At 47.1% G+C, this 22,865-nt stretch overlaps 1 protein-coding gene across 3 annotated transcripts; it reads left to right on the top strand.

Moving 5' to 3' along the window:
- Positions 1 to 582: 582 nt before the first annotated feature.
- GDNF (glial cell derived neurotrophic factor) lies at positions 583 to 22,465 on the top strand. 3 transcript variants are annotated; one of them, XM_039250514.1, is made up of 3 exons: positions 583 to 635; positions 2,952 to 3,128; positions 21,981 to 22,465. In XM_039250514.1, exons 2-3 carry the CDS (start codon positions 2,978 to 2,980, stop codon positions 22,463 to 22,465), a joined length of 636 nt encoding a protein of 211 aa, XP_039106445.1. In that variant the 5' UTR covers positions 583 to 635; positions 2,952 to 2,977. The 3 variants fall into 3 exon arrangements, with proteins under 3 accessions (XP_039106445.1, XP_039106446.1, XP_039106444.1); XM_039250515.1 differs by lacking the exon at positions 583 to 635 and adding an exon at positions 2,158 to 2,181 and having other exon boundaries at positions 2,951 to 3,050; XM_039250513.1 differs by lacking the exon at positions 583 to 635 and adding an exon at positions 2,158 to 2,181 and having other exon boundaries at positions 2,951 to 3,128.
- The last annotated feature ends 400 nt before the right edge of the window (positions 22,466 to 22,865 follow it).

Below are 22,865 nucleotides of genomic sequence, written 5' to 3'. Positions count from 1 at the left end.
GTGACGCGGGGGAATTGGGGGAGGGGGGATTCTAAAAGGTTACTGAGAAACCAGCTCAGGTGAGGTGGGAAGGAGAAAACTGGAGAGAGGATGGAGGGGAGGAGCCTGAAGAGCAGGCCTGCTGGTGAACACGTCCGGAATTTTCGGGGGTAATCTGGAATTGGGGGGAATGAGGGAGGGACGGGGGTGCTTGTTCGCCGATTTTATACTTAATGTGCCGCAGCCTCTCATTGGCGTGGGCGCTACAGGACTCGGATGGTTTCTGGTGCCCCCTGGTGCTGGGAACCCAGAAGCGCCCCACCGCGAGCGGCGGCTTCTGCGGGCACTGCGGCTCTGCAGGCACCCTTTCCGCCACGGGCCTGGGGCCACCTGGTGCGCGCGCCCGCGCCGCGCCCTTTCCCTGCGGGGCGCGTTGGCCGGGCGCAGCGGGGAGGCGGCCTGTGGGTACAAAAATGCGTGCGGGGGCACCTGGCGGAGCGGACTTCGGGAGGAAAGCGTGGTTACCGCACCGGGCAGCGCGTTGAGCAATATTCGCGCGCGCAGCAAAGGCTGCTGGTTGCAGCGGAAACACGTCCCGCAGCTGTGCTTTGAGAAAGCTAAAAGAAGACAAACGGGGAAGCGGCGAGGTGGGAGGGGTGAGTTGGGGGTCCCAGATGGGCTCTAAGAAAAGCGTCCTAAGTAGAGCACCGCGTGTGCTCAGGCCGCAAACGCCCACCTTTCCCTTCGTCCAGCAGATACGGGGAACTAAAGAGCCGCTCGGAGTAGGGCCCGCCCGGCCGAGGCTGCGAGGGAAGGACGCGCCTCCCCGTCGCAGGGGAGGTGGGAGAGCGCTTTCCGGGCCTGCGCCGCCCCCGGCCGCGGGCGGGAACGGGAGCCGGGAGCCTCCTCTGGCGAAGCGGCGACTTTTCCACTGTTTCCTCTTTTGCCAACTTCTCCACACTTATAATTGGGGATCTCCACATCCAATTTAAAAAGCTCTCTGTCGGCCAAACAGGAAAAAAAAGGAAAAACCCTCTTAATGCGGAAGGGAAATCTGGTGCCTCCGTCTCTTCCTGCTGGCGGGCACCTCGATTTGGAATGGCGCATTAACCCCGCGGCTCCCTGCGCCTCAGGGCCGCCAGCCATTTCGCACGCACCCTGGAGCTGGCACCGGGGCGAGGGGGCGGGAAGCCTCGGCTCTCCCCCCCCCCCCTTCCTCTCCTGTGCGCTCCTTTTGCACGGCGTGGGTGCAGTGCTGTCTGGGCCCCTGCGCCAGAACCCAGAGCCTTTGCTTCCCCCCCCCCCCCCCCCCCGCGGGTTTGTAAACCAGCCAGCGCGGCATGAGGTGCCCGGAGCCACAGGTTGCCCGGAGTTCCCAGCCCCTGCAAACACCCCGAGCCCCACAGCTGCTTAGCGAGCAGACTCTCGAGGGATGGAAAATGCATTCGTCTCCGCAGCGGTGGGAGGTGGAGGCCGAATTAAACGCTTCCCCGGGTGGCCTGCAAGGCAATCTGGGCGGGAGTTCTGGGTGGAGATGGGGGTGGGGGGAGGTAGGGCTGCTGGGAGGGAGGCGGATAAGCCTGGGAACGTATAGACGTGTGGAAGGCCGAAGTTTTTGCCTTTACCTGGAAACGCTTACTCTCCCCCATGGGAAAAGGTCAAGGAGAGTTTCCTTAGAATCGTATCTGGGGGAGAGGGGATAATCAGTTGCATGAATCTCGTAGTTTCCACTCGAGAATTCCCTTGGAAACTGGAACCCTGGCATTGGGAAGTCACTAAGTAACCTCGCACCCCGAGGTGCCTGGGTCTCCTCCACCTCCTTATCGGCTGGGGCATGGCCCCGAGTTGACAGTGCCTTTTTCTCGCCCGCCCCCGACTGCGATTGGCTAGTCCGCCTGTCTCCGTTGTTGGGGACTGAGAAGCCAAACGGAACCCCGTCCCTGAGAAGAACTGAGCCCCAGCTCCGCACCCTTTCGTGGGCTAGGCCTTGGGGAGCCCGCGCGCCTCCGCAGAGTCATAGGCGGGGTACAATCGTCTTGGAGTGACCGTGACAGGGGCATGGGGAGCTCGAGGCTCCTCTGGGAGGTGAAGGGATTTGGGGCCAGAATCTCGCAAAACTGCTAAAATAAGACAGAGCGTGGGAGGGTATATCACGAAGGATTACAATTCTCGAGACAAATGCAACCCCTACCTAACAGCAATGCTGGAGCACTTATTGAGCTCTTGCTTTAGGCTCCTCTAGGTCTTTCATACGTTATTTAATGTTCATAACCTTAGAAGATGGAAGTAATAATTTAAACCGAGTTGATGCTTTGGGAAGTAACAGCGCAGGTATTTCCGTTCAGGTCCAAAGTCCCCAAGTCCCTACTAACTTCTTCTTCAGCAACAAAATCCTTCTATAAATAAGTGGGAGGAATGAATCGCTGGGGTGGAGTGAGTGGTTGCACCAAGCCTTCCGCAGCCAGCTGAGAGCAGGCTCAGGACCCCAGGCACAGCGACCTTGATTTTATTCCTAAAATGCAAAGCTGGCCCTGTGCTTGGGTCGAAAGCTTGTTCCCTGGACCTAAGGGAGCTGCCCGGAAGGGCTGAGGATGCAGTGTGACCGCTGCCTCGCCGTCCCCCGGGAATGGGGAGGTGGGGGCGCCAGGACTGGTTTCGTCGTGCTGGCCAGGTATCGTGCTGTCGTCGCGCTGGTACGAGCAGGGGCAGCGGCCCCGCTGGGAAGTCGGACCCCAGGGATCCGGTAGCAGAAGAGAAGGGCAGTGGTAAATTGGAGGCTGAGAGCCTGCCGCGCCTGGGACGAAGACGGGCTTTGGAAGGAGGGCACGGGACGTCCAGGAGCCGCGGGGCTGCAGCCGTCGGGGAGGAGGGCGGTGACGAGGGTGGAGGGGGGCACCAGGCCCGCGGGGGTGCCGCGTCCGGGGCGCCCCGGCCTAACGCGCGCTCGCCGGTCCTCTTCCCCGCCCGCGCAGGTGCCGCCGCCGGACGGGACTCTAAGATGAAGTTATGGGATGTCGTGGCTGTCTGCCTGGTGCTGCTCCACACCGCGTCCGCCTTCCCGCTGCCCGCCGGTAAGAGGCCTCCCGAGGTGCCCGCCGAAGACCGCTCCCTCGGCCGCCGCCGCGCGCCCTTCGCGCTGAGCAGTGACTGTAAGAACCGTTCCCTCCCCGCGGGGGGGCCGCCGGCGGTCCCCCCCCCGCACCCCTGCCCGCCGCCCGCACGCACCCCAAGTTGGCGGGGACTGCTGTACCGCCCCCCACGCCCGCGCGGAAGCCCCCTCCCAGGGCGAGGTTGCCGGTGGCTGCCCAAAGGCCCCGCCGCCTAGTCCTTACAGCGCAGGGGGTATCAGATGCTTATGCTGTCCTTTTAGCGTTGCGACGAAAAGATATTTTCGCCACCACCACTACCACCACCACAGGAAAAGCATGCAGCCGTCCCCTTTTCTCAGCGTCCTCATATATACACAGTACCCACCCCCCCTTTTTTTTCCTTCTTTTTCTTTCTTCCAAAGCCCTTTATCTGTTTGGGTGTGCCTGGCTGTGCTGAATTCTGGAAAACAATTGCATTTCCATCCTAAGGAACTGCCCTTGCAAGGGAAGAGGCTGAGGTTTTCCAAAGCCAAGCCAGAGTCAGAGAAAACACAGAAGGGCCTTGATTTCCAGAGCAAGCATCTGGGCAGTGTCAAATCTGTTAAGAAAAGTTCCGGTTCTAGAAAGACTGAACAGTAAGAGTGCTAGCTAGGACTAGGGAAAGAAGCTGTAGTTCAGTCCACACCTGACAGTATTAACTCTTAAGAAAAGACCATATAAATAATAAATAAATAAATAAATAAATAAATGTATGTGATTTCCCCCTCAACAATGTTTTAGATAGCACTCTATTAGGGTGTGTCAACTATGATTCGATATAATTTACCCTCTGCTCTTCAAAACTTTATCTGTTGCTTAAAGCAAGGTATGTGCATACATTACAAGTTAGAGGTTATTGGGAAAGTATGTAACAGCAGTAGCAGGAGAAAATTTGGCACAACCCCAAAATATAGCAATGGTGAGCCTAGCCAGGATGTTACCCTGGCTACTCCCTCTAGCTATTTTGCACTGAAAACAAACTGAAGTCATATGCACAGCAGAAGTCAGCTGTATGCTAAGAGTCCCCCAAACCTAGTGGCCTTTAGCTAAAAACAGTGCAAGAAATGTGATGTGCTCATTTTATGCTTAATTACAACAATAAAAGCATCTTCTTCCAGAAGTCCCAAGAAAGGGGAAAAGGTGCATTTTTAAAGGCAAATTAAGACTTCAAGAGTGACTTAGGGTTAGGAAAAGAACATGGTTGATCCCTTCAAATGAAAGTAACTGTTCTAAGAGTTTCTGTCAGTTAGTGGTATAAACTGATCTTTTTTCTAAAATTTATTTTTGAAAGAGAGAGCTCAAGTGAGGGAGAGGTAGAGAGAGGGAGGAAGAGAGAGAGAATCCGAAGCAGGCTCTGCATTGTCAGCCCAGCGCCAGACTCCGGGCTCAATCCCACAAACTGTGAGATCATGACCTGAGCGGAAACCAAGAGTCAGATGCTTGATCAACTGAACCACTCAGGCGCTCCTGCATAAACCTATTTTTTTTAAATATTTTATTTATTTTTGAGAGAGAGATAGAGACAGCATGAGCAGGGGAGGATCAGAGAGAGAGGGAGGCACAGAATCTGAAACAAGCTCCAGGCTCTGAGCTAGCTGTCAGCACAGAGCCCGATGCGAGGCTCGAACCCACGAACCATGAGATCATGACTGAGCTGAAGTCGGACACTCAACCGACTGAGCCACCCAGGCGCCCCTGCATAAACCTATTTTTAAAGGCTTTGGTTTCAACCATGAATTTCCACCTTACTGTATATAAATCTTTATCCAATAGAAATTTAATTTAAAATGCCCCTTAGTGCCACTGTCTTCAGAATAGTACCCATGAGAGCTGAGTAAGTGGGTTGTCATTCATTCAAACAGCCTAGGCCAAAGGAACAGGAACACAGTGTTAGATAATAGTTCCCCAGCCAGGATATTCAGGAGAAGTATGACTGCGCCTGATTATGAAGCTGATTAGTTCATGGAAATTTAATTAGCATATTAGAATCCTGTCTACCTCAGCTGATTTAATGCTGGCTCTTGGTCCTGGCTCTGCTTTCAACTACTTCTGACTTTGGACAAGTTACTTACTTACTTTAGACCTCAGTGAACAGTTTACAACCATGCAGTAAGGTGGGCAGGTGGGGAGAGGGGGTGCTTTCCACTCAAAAACACCAGTGGCTATGAGATTTTGTCCCTAACTGTCCCCTGGGAAGACTCAGAAGGAGAAACCGCTGCTCACTTTAATCGCCTGGGGATCTTTAATGGCACACTAATGCTGGGTCTCACCATGAAAGATTCTGATTTAATTGGTTTGGGTGTGGCTTGGGCATTTGGAAGTTTAGATGTCCCCCAAGTAACTATTGTGCAGTCAGGGTTGAATCACTATGATTTGATAAAACCCTAAGAAAATCTGTGTATCTGCAGATACAACCAGCAACAAAGCAAGCAGGGTAGCATTAAATCTACTGATTAGGGCAGGGTGGGGGTGTGCAGAGGACTGGTGGGAGAAGGGACATTACTTCCCTTTTCCAAAACCGATGCTAAGTCATCAATGGACAGAATTCCTACTACTCTATCTACATTTGAACCGGCAGAACACACCCAATTCTGTTTTATCCATGGCAAGACCCAATAGATCCTAGAGGACACTTGAAACGGAAACATTCCCAAAGAGAAACTGAGCTGCATTGTAAGCCAAGTTGACATCTTTCCAGGTATGTTCAATTCGGTAGCAAGCTGTCAGTGCAGGGAAGGCAGAATAATGACAGTGTGCAGACTTTGAACGCTCAGCCGGTGTCAACACGCCCCTGTCACAGTGCTGACATTTATATCTTGCACTGTACACCGTGCAACTGGTTAAGGCTTCTGTAGAAAACATTAAGTCACTTGTTTCATTCGAAAATAGTCCCTCTCCCTCTTCTTTTCAAATGCTTGGGGCTCAGTGATTGAGCAAAGGCTATTTCATGCCACCTTAACAGCCACCCTGTGCCAAGGGGGCTAGACTGCACGCACTCACTCCTGAGGTTGTATGTGTTCTGCTGTTCCCAACGTAAACAGAACGGCCAGAATTCTATTCCTAGCATCATCACAGGGTGAACTACCTGTTCACTTGCTTGCCTACAGGTTGGCTATCAAGTAAATGGGCTGTAGTTGCCTCCTGTAGCAACTATGAACTTGTCTAAACTCAAGGACTTGCAGTTTTCCCTTTGGGGCATCCAAGATTTGTCCCTTTAGCTATCTTTGTTCTTTTGTTTTGTTTTCTGTCAGTATCTTTTTCAAAATGTGATTAGAGCGGGCGTGAGGAACCTAGAAGGTGAAACAAAAGGTGAAATTAGCAGAGGTCTGCATTGTAGAGCTGAAAGTTAACCCCTTGTGGTCCTCAGGGTAAGGCAGCGTGTCCAGAGGGCCAGAGTTCTGCCACGGTGGGAGGCAGTCTGCAGACACTGGGACCAGTTTCCCCAAACCACTGAGATGCAGAGTTTTCAGTTTTGCTACCTAGGGAGGAAGGTCTTCAACGAGTGTCTAAAACCCTGTTGCATAAGGCTGTCTGAATGTATTAAAGGTTCATTAATCATCGTCGTATGCCAGATCTCGGCTGTATATGACAGCTCTAAGTGTGTTTCACAAGCAAAAGCAGAAAGTGCATGTGTTTTAAAATTTGCAATCAAAAGGCGGCTGAGTGGCTCAGTCGGTTGAGCATCCGACTTCAGCTCAGGTCATGATCTTACAGTTTTTGGGTTCGAGCGCCGTGTCAGGCTCTGTGCTGACAGCTCAGAGCCTGGAGCCTGCTTCAGATTCTTTGTCTCCCTCTCTCTCTCTGCCCCTCCCTGCCCATGCTGTATCTCTCTCTCAAAAATAAAATAAACATTAAAAAAATAAAAAATAAAATAAAATTTGCGAGCCAAAAGCATTTGTTTGTTCAACAAATTGTTAATGTGCGCCTACATTTGCCTGTCCATAGGCACTGTCCTAGGTGCTGGGAAATCCCTGGTGCACATAATAGACGAACGCCTTTGCCTTCACGGCACATACTATCCTAGTAGATGTACAGTGTGGTACACTCAAGCAGTATTGTAAACTAAACTAAACATGAACTGCCTTGGGCTAGGATGGTGGAATTTTTGTGTGACAAGAAGCCATCTAGAAGAAAGAGTGAGCATTTGTTAAATTATAATTTTAGGTAATGCACAATTTATGGTAATATGATGGGATTATATTTTACCACTTTGGTAGCAAGTGACACAATTTCCTACGGAAACAATGTTATAAATCAAGCTATCCAGTGCCTGGGTGGGCCCATGCAAACCTAAGAGTAAGCCATAATATAACTAAAATATAATTCTCAATATTATTAGGCTAGAGCCTCTTCTTGGGTGCCAGTCCCATAATCTGCAGAAAGAGGGCATAGAGCAAGAAATCAGGGAGTTTCAATAGGCAAGAGTTGCGCTTCACACAGTCAGATCAGACTAGGGTTTGGACCCCAGCCTGGGCACATAACCAGCTATTACTTTTAAACCTCTGTTTCCTCATCTGGAAAATGGGGACAGTATCAAAACTATCTCAGGGAGTTGCTATGAGGGTTAAATGAAGTAATGCTCTGTGAAATCCATGCCCCATAAGTAAGTATTGCAGTTGTTAGTCACTATCTTCTTTCCAACAGCCCAGTGAGTGCCTTTTCCCCCACCTCCCCCTTTCATTTCAGCCTCTGCCAAGATGTTGCTCTAAATGGTGGAATTTCAAGCAGCACAACATAGTATGGACAGTGAAAGAAATGCAAGCCTTGCAGGCAGGCTATTTTGGTCACCAAAGTCATCATTTTGTCAGCACTAGTCAGGCTAAACTTGCCTGGGATTCTGCCCCCCCGGGACAGGACCCCTGGCTCCTCCTGGGTTTCACACCTCCTTCCCTTCCTCACTTTCTGAGCCCGTGTAGGTCCTGTGAAATTTTTCCCACCAGTTTCCCATGGGCTTGTTAGGGAGACCCTCTTCCCCTGCTGGCGAGAAGGCAGGCAGACCCTTGAGTAAATGATGGGGGCGGAGTGGGGGTGGCGCTGTGGTTTGGCGGCTACCTGTATTGAGTGTTTTTGTTTTAAGTGATCCCTGTTGGATATTTAATTTGAAAATGCTTAATTTGATTTGTTTCAGCAACCTAGCAAAACTCTTTCAGTGAACTTTAGTAAATGTTCAGCCCATTGTTATCCAGCAAAGGAAGCTTCAGAAGCCAGTTAAATATTAAGCTTTCAAATCTAATGTTATGGGATATAGAATGTGGAATAAATGAGCAGCATCTGCCTATTCCTTTTTCTTGCCTTATTGGCTGTATGAATGAGCGGTACTATAATAAATTAACTTCCCAAGCTGGAAAGGGGCCCTGCCCCTTGGGACAAGGCTCTTGAAATCAATAAATTGCATGTCAGACCCTTTTAAGGAAGCATGGATTCCTCACTTTAGATCTGAGACCAATATCTCACTCTGGCCCCCATCTTGAGACCTATAGCAAACTGTTGCTGTTTAATGAAACCTATTTCAGGCTTCATTTGGATTGGCCAATCCTAGGACCTTTGGCTGATCCAACAGCCTAAGAATTATGCTCGAAAGATTCTACTTTCACTGATATAAAAATAAAAGGGCTTTTCCCTTCCTAACATCCCTTTCATCTCTATTTTATTTAGCACTTAATGGCCCATAGGACCTTCATTCAATTAAAACATGTATTTAATAAGTCACTTGAGCTCAATCAAGAAGCAAGTATTAAATATCTTTCGTGTGTTAGGTGCTGTATGGCATCAAAAAGACAAAATTGTGAACTTAAACAGCTTATGATCTAGTTGTACACAATGGATAGGCAGATGGGTGGGTGGGCGGATTATCAGTCAGACAGACAGATATGTCTACCAAGGGGTTTACATTAGCTGAGGTCATGGTAAGAATTCCTAGCAATGAGGTCACTGGGATTTAGAGATCATAGCAGGAAAGGATTCAGGGAAGAGCGAGGATCTGAGCTTATACTTGAAAGATGGGTATTAGGAAGGGAAGGGAAAGGGAAAAAGACACATTCCAGACTTGGGAGAAGCATGGACAAATTTATGACTGTGATATGGGGAAGGGGCAGGTGGTGAATACACGGAGGAGGCCAGACCGGTCGCCAAGTGCTGAGAACAGGTGGCGGGAAGTGGTGTGAAATTTAGGATATCTCCGTAGGTGATACCCAGATTATGAGATGCTGTAAAATCCTGGACAAGAAGGGTTTTTTTTTTTTTTTTAAGTTTATTTATTTATTTGAGGGGTGGGGAGAGAATACGAGCAGGGGAGGGGCAGGAGAGAGGGAGAGAGTGAGAATCCCAAGCAGACTTGACACTGACAGCATAGAGCCTGACATGGGCCTCAGACCCACAAACCGTGAGATCATGACCTACGCTTAAACCAAGAATCCTATGCTTAATGGACCGAGCCACCTAGGCGCCCTAGGGGTTTGCTGTTTCTGATGGCAGCAGGGGACCAGTGGAGCCTCCCAAGTAGGCAGGTGGCTGCAAGGGGGATTCTGCTGCAAAGCTTTTTGCTGCAGAACTGACTCAGGTCCACAGGCTGCTCCTGAGTGGAGTCTGTGGCAGAGGCATATTTTCCATTTGGAAGTATTGCGCCCTTGTTTGTAAAAAGTTTCTAGGTATAGACAAAGTTTACTGATCCTCAACTAAGTGAATAACTACAACTAAAAGCTGAATAATAAAGCTAGTGTCATACTGCCTTTTAGCTATCCACGTAGTCAACTCCGTTTTAGCTATCCACGTAGTCAACTCCGTTTTTAATGAGTAAGTTTTGTATCTTATGCTAAAATTGAGTAAGTTTGAGCTCTACTGGAAAGGAGGAGATACTTTTATCCCCATTTTACAGAATAAGAAATGAGACCCAGAGAGCTGCTCAGTGTCACAAATCTACTAAGTACTGAAACCAGAATTCAGACCTCAGACTTCTGGTCTCAAAGCCAGTATTTCTTAGCTTAACACAGACTGTGTTCCCGTATTAGTAGATTGAGAAAACACAAACAATGGCTTGCTAAAAATACATTCACTAACCCTGAAACACAGATTTTCAAGAAAATCAAAAGAGCCAGCTAATAGAAGCAAGGAATATTAAATTATGTTTAAGCCTTTTTCTTTTTTCTTTTTTTTTTTTTTTAATTTCCATTTGGGTAGCAGCCGGCCTCGGCTCATAGTATTAATAGCTACTTTGAAGCCCAGACCAGAAGCTTTTAAGGAGGGATACGTGAATTTCTGTACGTACTTCTATATCACTGATGTTTGTTGCAGTAAGAGCAAGCTCCTGAAGATTTGGGACAAAGTGAGGTCTGCCCGAATGTTTGGTAGGCTGGCAGCATTTGGGAGGCCTTCTGGGAGGCACTCATTCTCAGATCACTCCTGTTTTGCCCAGGGAAAGGGGACATTTATGTGGGAAGCCATGGGTGACTGCACCAATCCAGAGTGATTGCCGTGGTGGGAACAGGAGTGGATCTGCACAGGCCAAGCTTGGGTCACTACTGGGAATCGACCAGTTAGCTCAGTAGAGACTAAACCCATTTTGGCATGACTTTAATAAGGTCATGGAGGTGGAAAGCCATTTTTAAAAAAAAAAAAAATTATGTATTAATCTTGAAAGAGAGAAAAAGAAAGAGAGGCAGAAAACCCCAGGCAGGCTCCACTCTTTCAGCGTGGAGCCCAACATGGGGCTCGAACTCACCAACTGCGAGATCATGACCTGAGCCAAAATCAAGAATTGGATGTTGAACCGACTGAGCCACCCAGGTGCCCCCTGGAAAGACATGGTTTTAAAAGTCTTCAAACTTTTTTGTTTGTAAACCTGCAGAAAGAATGTTGAAAAACTATTGCTCAGTTCCGAGGTGATATCTATAATTTTTTAGTCACAAGCTTAATAGTTGTACCAGATATGATTTCCAGGGGTTTGGCGAAATCTTAGAGCTGCAAATTTAGTTTATTCAGTGCATGGAAAATCATCAAACTAATCAGCCCAGATTAACTGATTTTTTGGTCAGAAAAGATATGACTTCTCTTTCAGTTTAAAGACACATGTTAATATATATCCCTGACAGCCATCACCCTTCTGGATCCTAATTAGGTGATGAGTAGACGGATGGGTGGATGGACAGACAGATAAAGCACAGAGACTTGACGTGAGTGCCTGGCCAGAATGAAACATGGAAACACACGCTTCAGAGTGTCTTGGTTTACTCATATGGGACTTCACAGTACATATAGTTCACAGTACAGTGAACACCCATGTATCCTTCACCAAGACTGACCTCTTAGCATTTTGCTTGTTTTTTTTTCCTTGAGAATTAGTTACAAACATAATATCAAATAGTTCAGCGTGTACCTTCTAAGCACGAGGACATTACCTTATATAACCACAGTTCAGTTATCAGTCCCAGGAAGTTTAATAATACTGCTATATTCAGATTTCCCCAGCTGTGACAATAATGTCCTTTACAGTTTGTTTTCCTTAATCAAGGATCACAGATTGCATTTGATTATCGTATTTCTTTATTCTCCCTTAGAATAGCTCCCAAGCCTTTCTTTTCTTTCTTTTTTTTTTTTTTTTTACCGTGACATTGACAGTTTTGAAAAGATCTGACGTCTTGCCCGCTGTCCTTGCAGACTGCCCTTCCATTTGGATTTATGTGATTGCTTCCATGTTATGCCATTCGAGTAAATGTCCCGGGAATACTAAGTTTGTGACGATGTGTTCTCACGTCAGGAGCCACTGATACCAGTGAGCCCCAAGGAGCCACGCGTGCCTGAACTGTCCTCACACGGCACCTGCAGCTTTCATCCCCTGGACGGGGCCTCCCAGTGAACCGAGTGAGATGGGCAGGAAGTGCCCCGCTCTCGCTGAGCCGGAAGGCTGATCGTGAGAGGGGACATGAGAGGGGATGTGGGAAAAGAGAACCCACGGCAGGAGCCTTTGTAGGTCGATTTCAGGATGCAGCACATGCAGAAACTGATTCTCTTAAACTGTCCGTAAGCACTGGAGGAGGTTTTAGCGTGCCTCAGTGGGACACGTGCCTCAGTTTGAAGACAGACCCATACCCATAGTGGACACAAAAATACCGTTTGTGGGCTGTTTGTGTGGTTAATTTTTGGGCATTTCTGGGGTGCACAGAAGCGGCAGCACCACAGGGGCTGCTTCTTCCACACCCAGACCTCAGACTGCTCTGCCAGGCCCTCTCCTCTGTGGAACACACTAGACTAGACTAACAAGGGGCAGTGTCTGCATCTCCTTTGGGCTAACCTGGCTTTGTGCAGACCGGCAGAGTTGATCGTCACACTGCTGCCCCCTGTGCAGGTGTTGCTGAAGAAGTATCACAGGCAACCATACGGACTGTAGACCCCATTCGTTAAATGCTTCCAGGCACTGAGCAGAAAAGTCTGTTCCATGGTGCTAAAGGTGTTACTGTCCCCATTTTAAGGGGAAATTGGGACTCCACAGGGTTAAGCAAGTCAGCCAGACTCTGGACAAGGGCAGCCTGAGCCCGGCACTCACTCTTGTGACCACACACCGCCACGTCATTCACGTACTTATGTAGGAGTGTCACCAGCCTCAGACACTCCTACATAACCCCTCTGGCCATGTCAGGAAAAGTCAGGTGTTGGCATTTTGTAAATGCAATCATTGTGGAGTGCTACGTATAGCTGATTTCATGAAGTCTTAGAGATACCAGTAAATTCCTTCACTGCAGGGGTAGAAAGTCTCTCCTCACATCTGACTACAGGAATCTATCAAACTGGCTCAAATGATTGAGAATACTTTTCTTTTACCCCCTTTATCTTCCTCTCATCATCTCTTTGTCCCTCCTCTTCTTGTCCAAGTCCCGCAGACCCTCAGCATATTCCTCTTACCCATTGCTCAGTCGACCCCTGGGGAGGGCTGAGGGAAGTAGGACACAGAACCCCAGAATTTTCTGCTGCGCGTGGCTTCAGGCATGGCTTTGTGGGAAGGAAGAAGTCAAGGTTCCTTTGCTTCCAGGTTCCTCTTGAGTTTCCCCTCAAAAACCACCCTGCCTCTGTTTAACACCATAAGGGACTATTTTTTCAGTTGGCTTTTTGTGTGCTTAATTTTACTGGGTCACTTTCTCACCCTTCCCCATAAATTTTTTATAAAGGCAATAGCCGAGCTCGTGGTGTGTGCTTGCTAGCGTGGGGCGTTTACTGCTGACTATGGAGTGCTTTTAGCTCACACCAGGTGTTCATGGATTAGTTAACAAACGGACACCCTGTGGGGTGTGTTTGTGACTTAAAAGCAGGAGAATGGACATTTTCCCCCCAGTGGAGCCATGCTGTATTACTGTAAAATTATTAACATAACTATAATAAAAGGGTGGACCACATAGGTGGAAATCAGAACAGGGCAATCAGAATCTGAATAGCAAAATGAATATACTGTCTGTCTCCTCCTGAGTGAGGTTTTTTGGCTATTTGTATTCATGGAATAATTTCCATTACACTCAGGACAAGTTTTCTTAGTTAAGTTGTAAGATAAAAATTCAAGATAGTATAACTAATACTTGTGTGCAATGCTGGTCAAAGTAGGTGGAGACAGTAAATCAAATGGCTTTTTGATGAGCAAAGCGGCTTTTAAAAGTGTACCCAAGTCTCCTTTTCCTTTATTCTGATATGGTTTGCATTCTAGTTGGTCTTTTTCTTCTGCTTTGAGAGGGTCCAGAAATGCTTTTTTTAAACAACAAAACACTGGTGTTTTTATAACACAAATACTTTTCAAATAAACCCACGTCATGCTCTCTTGTCAACAAACCACGGGTCACGGAGAGAATGCACTGGTAGCTCTGGCAGTAGTCACAACGACTTAGTAAGTTGCCTCAAGTGCTGATTATTCTTAGGGAAAGAGCTGCCCCAGACCCCTCTTGAAGGTAACCCAAGAGTAGCCAATGACGAGAATGGCCTGGCTCACACCGGGTGAATGCTTGCCCTGTATAGGAAAGCACGGGTGGTCGTTCCACACTGTGAGATGCATCAGCATTCTGGTGCTTCGTGACCTGTAGACTTTTTATTTTTAATTAATTCAAATAAGTGAATAAAAGTAACACTTATAAATAGTAGATGACAAAACTCTGTAGAACTTTCCAGAGCACTGGAACATTCTCGTGGACTAACACCACACACACATTTCAGAGGTCACTGAGGGGCAGATAAGAACAACACTCAACAGCTTCTAAGACAAGCTGGGTCCATGATGCATTTGGTAGCAGTCACCGTGGGCAATTCTAGCCTTGGAATCATCAGCCGGGTAGGACCCAAATGCACTTGAAGCAGCGAAAACAGAAATGGATAAAAATGAGATTTTAAGAAAACGGCAAGATTACTGTTTGACTGTCAGGTGATGGAGACAGAAGGGTGATGGCATACTGGTGAACTGTGTCCTCTCAGAGGTCATCGCCTCCATCCCTACTTTTACAGATAGAGACTGAGGTGTAAGGATGCCTCCCACGAGAGGAGGCAGTTTGCCTCTTTAGGCAAGAGGTAAGCTGAAGGTTGAGAACTAGAACCTAAAATACCTTCCGTGGAAGGAAAAGGCCCCACAGCTCAGGGGTGAGAGCACTGGTCTTGTAAAATACCTCCCACAAGGTTTTGTGGGGCCCTGAGCAGAGTGGTCTGGAGGCATCAGCCAGAGGGGGGCTTCTCCCTGACAGGGTTGACCGAAAACGAATTCCTCATCTCAGGTTTTAGCACCTGGGGAAAGGGTGGACAGAGAAGTTCTCATTAACCTCAGGAGGGCTAAACGACTAGTTCAAGGTCAGAGGCTGGTCAGGGACTGACCCCAGACTGGAATTCCAGGCTCTGTTCTCTCTAGCTCTGAAGCGAGAGCCTCCTCATTTGGTGCCAGAGTGAGTTTGAGAAGCTTCCGGAGATGGGGCCTCTCTGTCTGAATCTGCCATGCCACCGCCCTTGGCTGCTGGTTTTCCGGTTTTCACTGGGGAATTGCCAGATCTGCCTTGGAGTGATATGCAAGAACCAAGGCGTGGGAGATGTCCCTGAAAGGCATGGCTTTTCCCTCTTCAGGGACAGCCTACTATGTTCTGTGGCCCAGGGCCGCCGAACTTTAGAATCTCCTTCATCTTCATGTAACTCAGTTCATACTGGATTTTCCTACCAAAGTCCGTTTCTCCCTTCCCGATCTGAATTTGGTAAATGTGTACAGGTGAAATCAGCATACCTTGCACTTTAAAACTAAACTGAGTCCACATTTATGAGGCATGTGGGCTTTTTTTTTTTTTTTTGTCCTCTTCTCTGAGCTTCAGTTTCCTGATCTATAAAGTCAGATAATATGCAATCCCTGCTTTAACCTTGCAGAGATGTTGTTGGCCTTAAAGTTAACGTTGTGTGAAAGTAGGCTCTATCCCACCTTTATATCGGTAAGATTTTTTAAATGCATCAAGGAAGTTGTTCTTTAAATGCAGAATGATGAAATTTTGTAATGTGAGGAATTTTAAAGGTAAGATTTCACCATGTAGTTCTTATAATATTTCAGTATTAGTGACGAAAATCAGGTTTGTTTCTTATTGAAAAGTAAAAATAGGGACGCCTGGGTGACTAAGTTGGTTAAGCGTCCGACTTTGGCTCAGGTCATGATCTCACAGTTCGTGAGTTCGAGCCCCACATGGGGCTCTGTCCTGACAGTGTGGAGCCTGCTTGGGTCCTCTCTCTTCCCTCTCTCTCGGCCCCTACTCCGCTTTGCAGGCTCTTGCTTGCTCTCTCTCTTTCTCTCAAAAATGAATAAATATTTAAAAAAATTTTTTAAAGACAAGTAAAAATAATGTATTCTAAAGAATGACATTAGTTGGGAATTTTCTTGAGAAGTTAATCAACCAGACTGATTCTTTTCATATAAACATGCGTGTGCATGTGCGTACACACAGGGATGTATGTATACACGTGTGCGGATAGGTGGAACTTCTGTTTTACGTACACACGCTTGGTCTGCAGAGCAGTCCATACTTTACCAGGGGTACAGGCAGGTAAAGACTATCAGGTTAAATCCTCCCACCCCCAGGGTTTTTTCCCCTTGCGTCCCATCTGTGGACAGTCTTTCAGGGGAGGCTCACGTGTGAGGACAGGCTGTCCAGCACTCCACAGCCCCAGCTTTGGCTTTGCATGGCCTCACACTGGAACAGGGCACCACCCGGAGTAAAGCCATTCAGGCACTGGGTCCAGATGCATCCCCCCATCTGTGTGTCCTTGGCCAAAGCAGCAGCTCGCCCCTTTGGACCTGTGTGGCCTTGGCCTTCTAGCCCATAGGTGCCGGATGCTTTACAGCGACGTACGGAAGCTGGTCCTCCCCAGAGCGAGAACTAGTTGGGGCCCCCGCATCCCTGAGGCTTACTTGGCCTGGAAGACAGTTCCTCTAAGAGGAAGTACTGTGGTTTCTAGGTTCCAGCCCCCTTTAGCTGGGAACTCTCAGAGCCTCAGAGACCTTCCCTCCGTCCTCAGAGCCCACTCCTACTCTGGGTGAGGCCTTTTCTCCTCACTGCTTCATAGACAACTTCATGCTGCCTCCCTTTGGGGCCCATGGGTTCAAGACAGGCTGAATGAAGGCTGGTTTAGACCCCTGGGGAGGGGGTGGAGGGGGGACAACCTGACAGGAATATAAAATGACCTCTTTGATTAAAATATAGTTAATAACCCGTAGTGTTTTTAAGAGAAATCTAACATTTAGGACATTGCTTTGTCCATTCAATGCCTACTCATCTAAGATACTATTTTGAATTCTGTACTTTTTAGTTAGGCTATCACAAGGAGTATTCTGAGGCCTCACTGTTGTTTCTGTAAAACCTCAATTGCCTTTAAAAAAACAGACAATATCCCAGACCTTTGTTCCTGAGGTGACTTTACTATATTTTCCCCATAATCTGGGGAGGCAAAGTCTCGCTGTGAATGGTTTATTCCCAGAATTATGTCCCAGTACAAGGTCTCATTTGTTTAAATACAACACTGTTTATACAAAGGCCACATCAAAGTTAAAGTATTTTAAAGAGAATAATGCCAGAATATGTGGCTACATATTAAAGGATCGCTTAAGTGCATTTGAACATCTTGATTTTTCAAAGACGTTAGCTTTTAGATGGACGTGTTTTTCCCAGATACATCCTCCAAGTGTGTCTGGGAAATGAGCAAGTGTTTGACCTAGTTTTTAAAAAAATGACGCTCCTCTTTTGTGGTTTGCAAGTACTTTACTATCAAAGTTAATACTAACAAGGGCTATTTGTATAGCGGACATTCTGCCAAGGCCTTTATAGGATGGAGGAAGTGATATGCCATTAAGTTTCAATCTAGGGAACTAATCCAAAACCCAGCCCCTCTCTTTCCCCTCAGCTCCATGAATTCTTGGAAGATACAGGCAGCTGTGGGTCTGCCGGGGCCGTGTTCGAGGCTCTGCAGAATTTCTGAGGATGGGCGCAGTGAGGCGTATGGCTCCTTAGACCTCCAAAATGCCTAGTGTTGATAAATGAAGGTGCCCTCTATAAGTGAACTCAGTCAGCATCAACAGGCCTGGAATGAGTAATTTAGTTGGAAGAGACAGGCCTATTTGCTCTGTGGTTTGGAAAATATAATGTTACTCTTTTCTGGTTTCTAAAATTCATATCCATGTAAGACTTGCAGAATAAATATTTATTTTTTGCTCTATTTTTCAAGAAAGAAAAAAGAGAAGTGGGGGGAAACCTTCAATTTGATAAGAATTGCCTCTGGCATGAACCTGGGGCTTCAATAAATATTGAAGGTATGAGGGAGATTTTTCCATCAAATGACAAATTCTTATTAGCTATACACCCTTTGGTGTAACATTGAACATTCATTGACTACTTCCCATGTTCCTGGAAGCCTTTTAATTCAGGATCAATGATCTACTCACCACATCGTCCAAAACAATGGGTGATTGGTACATTCGCACTGCTACACACATCACCCTGAAAAAGCCAGATGGAATTTCAAATCAACGGACTAAGTGTTCTCATCACAAAGTATGTCGCAAACATTATTTAGGACTGCTTATCCTAAAAATTTATCTGCTATTTATCTGAAATTCACATTTAACTAGGTACTCTGCATTTTATCTGGCAAGCAAAACCCGTGGACAAAGCCATGCAGTCAAAATGTCGTAAAAAGGACAGAAAAGGTTTTCGGGGAACTTTGAAAGTATCAGGCAATAAATAAGAACATTATATATACTGATTCAAATTGTTATTATAACTCCAGTAATATAAAATTATGTAATTTATTGTTGCATAAATTAATAAGTCTCTAAAGCAGTGTAAAGTGAACTTTTACAACTCAAATGTTTTCCCATGAGTTTAGGTTAAAATTTTAGTAATGTTTCATCCTCATTTTTGATTAACCTTCAGTTGATTCCTAAGTGATTTTAACTTTCTGTGTTCCCCCAGTTCTTAAGTTACTGACCCATTCAGGAATTCTTGAATGGAGCCTGGGGTTGGGAAGGGGCACCCTCATGTGAGTCCTTTTGTAAAACAGAGAGTCTTTGGGGGAACATGAAGACTTTTTTGTACTTTGATTAATCACCCCTAATATATCAATTTTAGAAGTTCAGATTCCTGTACAAGCATGGTTTTTTGAAACTGAGCACAACTAAATCTAATTTCTTCTTCACAGCTTATTATTGAAAAAAATCACAAATAGCATAAGCAGCTCCTTTTTCAAAATAAGTAGCTCATTTCTTTAAACCAGGATGATTTCAAGGCTTTTGTGTTTTAAGAAGAGAAAACTTCCTAAGGAAGTCCAGTTAGAAAGTGGTTCAGAGGAAGTGGCAAACTCAAGAGTATACCCTTCCACACCAGACATCTTGAGAAGGTGTCCCTCCCACGGAGCATGAGCCGTTTCCCAGACTCAGGATGAGGTGGACATTGAGAGATAGCACTTGAGGGCTTCAGGAATCTGGAAAGGAAAGTCGGCTTGCAGGTGGATATTTACCTCTCAGGTGGAAAATGATGCTGCCACTCGGGGCATCATCACGGCTTCCTGTGTGACAGTGTCTGTTTCCTTTGGAGCCTTTTATTTCATAATGGTGTCATTCTCAGCTGAAGTCCAAGTGTCCCCTTGAAAAATTAAGGACTCCTTCTTCTATGCTTTAAAGTGCTCTAATTCATTCAAAAAGTATGGAGGGCCTAGATCCTATTTTAAGCACTTGGAATTCATTGGTGAACAAACCAAGCAAAGGCCCCTGCCTCCTGGACTTGACTTTCTATCAGAGGAAACAGACAATACATTTTAAAAAAACATAAGAAATAAGTCCTACAGTGTGTTGGTATGGTGGTGGGGGGAGCAAGGTGGGAGGGTCTGAATTTGGGCTTGGGGACAGATTGCATTTTAAACAGGGAGGTCAGCTAGGACTTGGTGGTGATGACATTTGAGCAGAGATTTGAAGGGGATGTGGGAATCAGCCAGTGGGTGCTGTGCAGAAGCAGTGGTACACGCAGAGAGGGAAGAGCCAGCAGAGAGGCCCTGAGCTCCTGCTTGTGTCTGATCTGTGGTTCTCAGCCCACGATGGTTCTCCCCCGGGACATTAGGCGATGTGTAGGGAAGGGTGCGGGGTTACTACTGGCACCTCCTGGGTAGAGGCCGGGAATACTGCTCAGTACTTACAACACAGGAGGACAGCCTCCCATAGCAAAGAATGATCTTTCCCAAAATGTCAGTAGGGCTAAAATTGAGAAACCCTGCGTGTGAGGAACGGGATGGCGGCCAGGGAAGCTGGAGGAGCGGCAAAAAGGAAAAGAGAAGTAGAAGATAAGGTCAGACATAACAAAGGCTGGAGGAGAAGGGGTGGCCAGGTCAGATAGGGCCTTAGGCCAGTGCGGACTTTGGCTTTTACTCCACGAGAAATGGGGAGCCGCTGGAGAGTTTGGAACAGAGAGGGACATGACCTGCATTAACAGTTTTAGGACCATCACTCTGGCTGCTGAATGGAAAATAGACTGAAGGCTAAGGCTGGCATGAAGGCGTTACATTTAGATGTTTTGGCAAAAACATCTAAAGCCAAATTTTAGATGTCAGACAATGAGGTGTTCTGGGGATTCCACACCATCTCCACTCTCTTCATTATTATGTATCCTAGAATATATATACATATACATATATAATATAACCTCAATAGATCAGTATCTATCAATATAGATCTCTCAGTTGACCAAACAATCAATAGATAGACGTAGTTAAGTTGCCTTTGCTGGATTTTGTTTATACAATAGGATACCTGATATTTGTTTTAACAATCAGTTCATGAAGAAGTGTGCCATGAGTTAGCACAACGTAACCTTGTGTGCTTTACCATGGTCTTGGCAAAACACGTTCACTCTTGTGAACGACTATTTTGAGGTATATTTTTCAAAGCCATGTATAACCTTAAACAGGCTCAATGACCTAGAATTGATATGGAGGGAGCATAAAAGCTCTAGGACCTTTCATCACCAGGGGTCTGAATGGCTTTCTTCTTTTAGAAATGCATTTAATTGTTCCAGTAGCTCATCTTCTCTAACCTGCTCAGCCAAAGCAAATGCTACAACAGCAGAAAATACTAAGGAATTGGGAATTCATGCTTTTACCCAAAGGTCTCCGATATCTGAGAAGCATTGCCTCCCCATTCCTCCATGTGATCTCCCTAAAGAGCAAATCTCTTGTCCTGTGTGCATCCAAAGGCCGTGGGCAGGGCCGCAGAGGCTGAGCCCCACCCCGGGGTCAGGCTGCCTCTCTCCACAACCAGCATCTCATCTCACTGAATGATGATACGTTTAAATGTCTTCTTACGGTATTACTGTATTTTTTAAATTTTTAAAAAATTTATTTATTTTTGAGAGAGACAGACAGAGTGTGAGCAGGGGAGGTGCAGAGAGAGGGAGGGAGACACAGAATCTGAAGCAGGCTCCAGGCTCTGAGCTGTCAGCACAAAGTCCAGTGCGGGGCTTGAACTCACAAACTGTGAGATCATGACCAGAGCCAAAGTCAGATGCCTAACAGACTGAGCCATCCAGTCTCTCCTACTGTATTTTTTTTTTTTAAGTCATGCTGGTCTGAGGAAACGGTAGTCTCTTTGTCAGTGATAAGTAGCCTGTTTCTCAGGAAGTTTTTAAAGGAAGTTTTAACATATAATATAGTTGAATCCATGAGCTTTTCATTTGTTCTATCAAAATGGTTCTGGTTCCACTCAGCCGTGCAGAGGTGTGAGTCGGGATGGGTTCAAGGGAAGAGCAGTCAGTATTGCAGATGCAAGTAGCAGTGTTGGAGGATCCTTCCCGATCCTCACCCTCTAAGACAGGGCTTCTCCAACTATGGTCTGTGGGTCACCTACATCAGAACTAACTAAAAATGGAGATTCTTTGGCCCCCTCCCACGCCTTCCACCCAGGGTAGGGCCGGTAATCTGCATTTCAGCAAGAGTCCCCGCACCTTCTCATCCACGCCCAAATGTGAGAGCCACTACTCTAGCTCATATTAGCAGCCACGAAAAATGGCCTTCAAGGATCAGCCTGCTCCCAGCAACCTCAATACAGACTTGTTCCACACGGCAGATGTTATTCAAATGAAAGATGCGCTGCTAAGGATGTGTTTTCTGCAAGGAAGTGAGTCACCCTCCAGTGCTAGTCTCCCCTATTAATTGGATACGTTTCCTTCGTGGAGCCTTGGGTGCGTTCTAGCCTCTGTTGTCAGGAGAGGACAGTGGTCACGTAGCCTGACTGGCTGGTGGCTTCTCTGTGGGTCCCATCCTGGCTGACTTTCGGAGGCACTTTGATGTAGCAGACTGCTTGAAAGGATCACTGTCATCTCATGTGGCCTTTTCTGTTTCCTTGTTGAACAGCAAATATGCCAGAGGATTATCCTGATCAGTTTGACGACGTCATGGATTTTATTCAAGCCACCATCAGAAGACTGAAAAGGTCACCGGAGAAACAAATGGCCGTGCCACCTAGAAGGGAGCGGAATCGGCAGGCAGCGGCCGCGAACCCGGAGAATTCCAGAGGGAAAGGTCGGCGAGGCCAGAGGGGCAGAAATCGGGGTTGTGTCTTAACTGCGATACATTTAAACGTCACCGACCTGGGTTTGGGCTACGAAACCAAGGAGGAACTGATTTTTAGATACTGCAGCGGCTCCTGTGATGCAGCGGAGACAATGTACGACAAAATATTAAAAAACTTATCCAAAAATAGAAGGCTGGTGAGTGACAAAGTAGGGCAGGCATGTTGCAGACCCATCGCCTATGATGACGACCTGTCGTTTCTAGATGACAACCTGGTTTACCATATTCTAAGAAAGCATTCCGCTAAAAGGTGTGGATGTATCTGACTCGGGCTCCAGAGACCGCTGTGTATTGCATTCCTGCTACAGTGCAAAGAAAGGGACCAAGGTTCCCAGGAAATGTTTGCCCAGAACGGAAGATGAGGACCAAGGAGACGGAGGAGGAGGAGGAGAGAGAAGGAGGAGGAGGAGGAAGGCAGCCATTGGGGGAGCCTGGTAGAGGGAGATCCAGCTACAGAGAAATAGACGGGAGAGAAAACAGCCATCCGGCCTCTCCGGCCGGCAGCCGACGTCACCAGAAGCTCAGGGCTGGTGTCCCTGGCGGGGCGTTTCCCTTCATCTGATACAGCCCACCACCACCGGTCACGGGCACAGTTGCGGATGCACTTGAAACCAAACCAGTGTATCTCCTGTGGTTTATTCTCACACGTCTGGAGACACCTGGGGA

This window comes from Hyaena hyaena, unplaced genomic scaffold (genome assembly GCF_003009895.1).
Source record: "Hyaena hyaena isolate Hyena2069 unplaced genomic scaffold, ASM300989v1 scaffold_372, whole genome shotgun sequence".
Classification (NCBI taxonomy): Eukaryota; Metazoa; Chordata; class Mammalia; order Carnivora; family Hyaenidae; genus Hyaena; species Hyaena hyaena.
The sequence above is the reverse complement of the archived record's forward strand: the minus strand, read 5'-3'. Positions and strand labels throughout refer to the sequence as shown.

Excerpts from the sequence above, each read along its gene's own strand:
- GDNF (XM_039250513.1), top strand. The coding sequence starts at position 2,158 with ATGCAACCCCTACCTAACAGCAAT. Across the intron at positions 2,182-2,950 it reads AACCCCTACCTAACAGCAAT|GGTGCCGCCGCCGGACGGGA; the intron begins GCTGGAGCACTT and ends CCCGCCCGCGCA. Across the intron at positions 3,129-21,980 it reads CTTCGCGCTGAGCAGTGACT|CAAATATGCCAGAGGATTAT; the intron begins GTAAGAACCGTT and ends CTTGTTGAACAG.